The 2,289-nt window shown below is 66.1% G+C and overlaps 1 protein-coding gene across 1 annotated transcript; it reads right to left on the bottom strand.

Annotated features, from left to right (window-relative positions):
• Window positions 1-946: 946 nt before the first annotated feature.
• EMIHUDRAFT_438723 (hypothetical protein) lies at window positions 947-2,159 on the bottom strand. Its single transcript, XM_005758740.1, has 2 exons — window positions 2,011-2,159; window positions 947-1,928 (listed from the first exon to the last, which is right to left on the bottom strand). Exons 1-2 carry the CDS (start codon window positions 2,126-2,128, stop codon window positions 1,198-1,200), a joined length of 849 nt encoding a protein of 282 aa, XP_005758797.1. The 5' UTR covers window positions 2,129-2,159; the 3' UTR covers window positions 947-1,197.
• Window positions 2,160-2,289: the final 130 nt, after the last annotated feature.

The raw sequence follows: 2,289 nt of genomic DNA, 5'->3' as shown, positions 1-2,289 counted from the left end.
CGATATACGCACAAGAGGCTCCCAAAACACACAACGCGCACAGCTATGAGATCACACTGGTCACACATACATGATGAAAAAAGCGACACACACATAAATCTCACTAAGAAGGACTTCACACACAGGAACACCAACCACGCCACATACAGAGCACTCACACGCACATAAACATACAACATACACGGACGCATGGACGGAACGCAAGCAGGCAGGTGCGCAACACACACACACACGAACAGGCTCCTGCTAGCGACGCCGTCGAGGCGGTGCATGCCGCCTATCTCCTACCACCTGAGCGAGCGAGAGCAGGCCAACCCGTCGCATTGCCTGCGCAAGATGCTGGCGGCGACCGGCGGCGGCGCCCCGGCGGCGCGGCGACCGGCGGCGGCGGCAGCGAGGGCGGCGAGGGCGGCGAGGGCGGCGGTGGGGGCGGCGGCGGCGGCGGGGGCGGCGAGGGTGGTGAGCGCGGCGGGGGCGGCGAGACCGATCGGTGGCTACGCTTCAAGGCGCAGCTGGTTGCGCGGTGTGCCACGACGCACGAGTACGACCACGCTGTGGGGGTTGTGTTATAGGAGTAGGAGTGGGGTGCAGGTTGCTCACCCACGGCACCGGGCCGGTGCTTGCACTTTGAATGCCGTGGGGCTCCTGCCCGTGTCCCGGGCGTGGAGATGCGAGGGTCGCCCCCCCTTGCCCCACCACTTTGTGTGTGTGGAGACGTTTACCTTACCTTACCTTATGCGCCGGTGGCGTCGCTGCGCAAGAAGTTTGCCGAGGTGTGTGGGGCGGTGCGGGAGAGGGTCGGGCGAGAGAGATAATATCTCACCCCCCCCACCTCTCCCCATCTCTCCGCATATCCCCGCTCAGGTGTGGGGTGTGGGGCGAGCGGCGCACGCGCTGGCCGCTGCCGTAGAGCCGTGTAGCCCGCGGGATGCGCCACTGCTGCTACTTTGGTGGATGAAGGTGAATTATTTGCTGTGTGAGAGCGCTGCGTTCGTGTTGCAGAACACGGCGCGCGTGCACAAGTAACAGATGCACACAGTCACCTCACTGTCGTGTCACGCTCCTCTTTCCGGCGCCCCACACATCCTCTGCGCACATCCCATGTGCCATGAGACCCCAAGCAACACCCTACTGCCCCCCCTGCAAATGCCTCCCCTCGCTCTCGCCTACGCCCGCCCGTCATGCACATCGCGCGCTTCAATAGCCCATGTCGCCGCCGAGCACGACGTCGCCGCCGAGCACCGCCTCGTAGCCCATCTGCTCGTTGATGGAGTTTGGCACGACAGCGGCAGTCATCGGGAACTCGACGGGGGCGGTGTTGACGACGCGGACGACGTTGCCCGAGCCGGGCGTCTCGAGGATGCAGAAGAAGGGCCGGTCGAGGCCGTCCTCCGCGTACAGCTCGATCACCTGCTTGTTGTTGTTCGGGCCCTGCAGCAGCTCGATCCGCGCGTTGAGCGGCCGCCCGTCCGTCTTGAGCAGGACCTGGACGCTGTCGACGGTGGGGTCGAAGGGGTAGGTGCGGAGGGCGCCGCCCTGGATGGTCATGCGCGTCGAGAGGCACTCGGCCGACGGCGCGTCGACGTCCTCGGCGACGACGTTGGCGGCGAAGGGAAACTCGATCTGGCCGATGTTTCGGATGGCAATCGTGTTTGGGCCGCGGGGCGTCTCGACGACGGCGCTGAAGGGGCGGAGCTGGCCGTTCTCGACGTACACGCGCATCTTGCACGGCGTGTTGTCCGGCCCCTGCCACAGCTCGATGTCCGCGTCCAGCGGGCGGCCCTCAGTGCTGAGCACCACCTGCACCTGCTCGACCGACGGCGAGCGGTACGACCAGGTGCGGAGCGAGCCGCCCTGGACGAGGATGGAGGAGTCCGTCGCGGGGCCGGCCATGCCGCGGCGGCTCGAGGCCACGGACTCGCCATACGCTGCGGAGGGGCGGCGGGAGAGGGCGGGTGAGCCGAGGATCTTGATTCACGCTGAAACGGCGCGTTGCGGGTCGTGGCGCACCGGTGGGCGCGACGGCTCCGTATGCCTGCATGGAGACGGCGGCGCGCGACGCCGGGGCCGCAGCCAGGGGCGCGTTGAGCGACAGCGACAGCGGGAGGGCGGAGAGGGCGAGAGCCATTGTGGGATCCGGTCGGCGTGGATGCCTTTTGGCGATGACAGCGCTGAGAATCCTTTGGAACACACGACTTCATCAAGACACGCGCTGAAAAAAACGACGCTGGGCCAGGGGGGTGAGGCTGAGGGTGTGTGTTGTTGTTGATACTCACAGGCTGAGGCGGG

The sequence above is a fragment of the Emiliania huxleyi genome (genome assembly GCF_000372725.1).
Source record: "Emiliania huxleyi CCMP1516 unplaced genomic scaffold EMIHUscaffold_84, whole genome shotgun sequence".
Taxonomy (NCBI): domain Eukaryota; phylum Haptophyta; order Isochrysidales; family Noelaerhabdaceae; genus Emiliania; species Emiliania huxleyi.
This window is presented reverse-complemented; position numbering and strand designations above follow the sequence as displayed.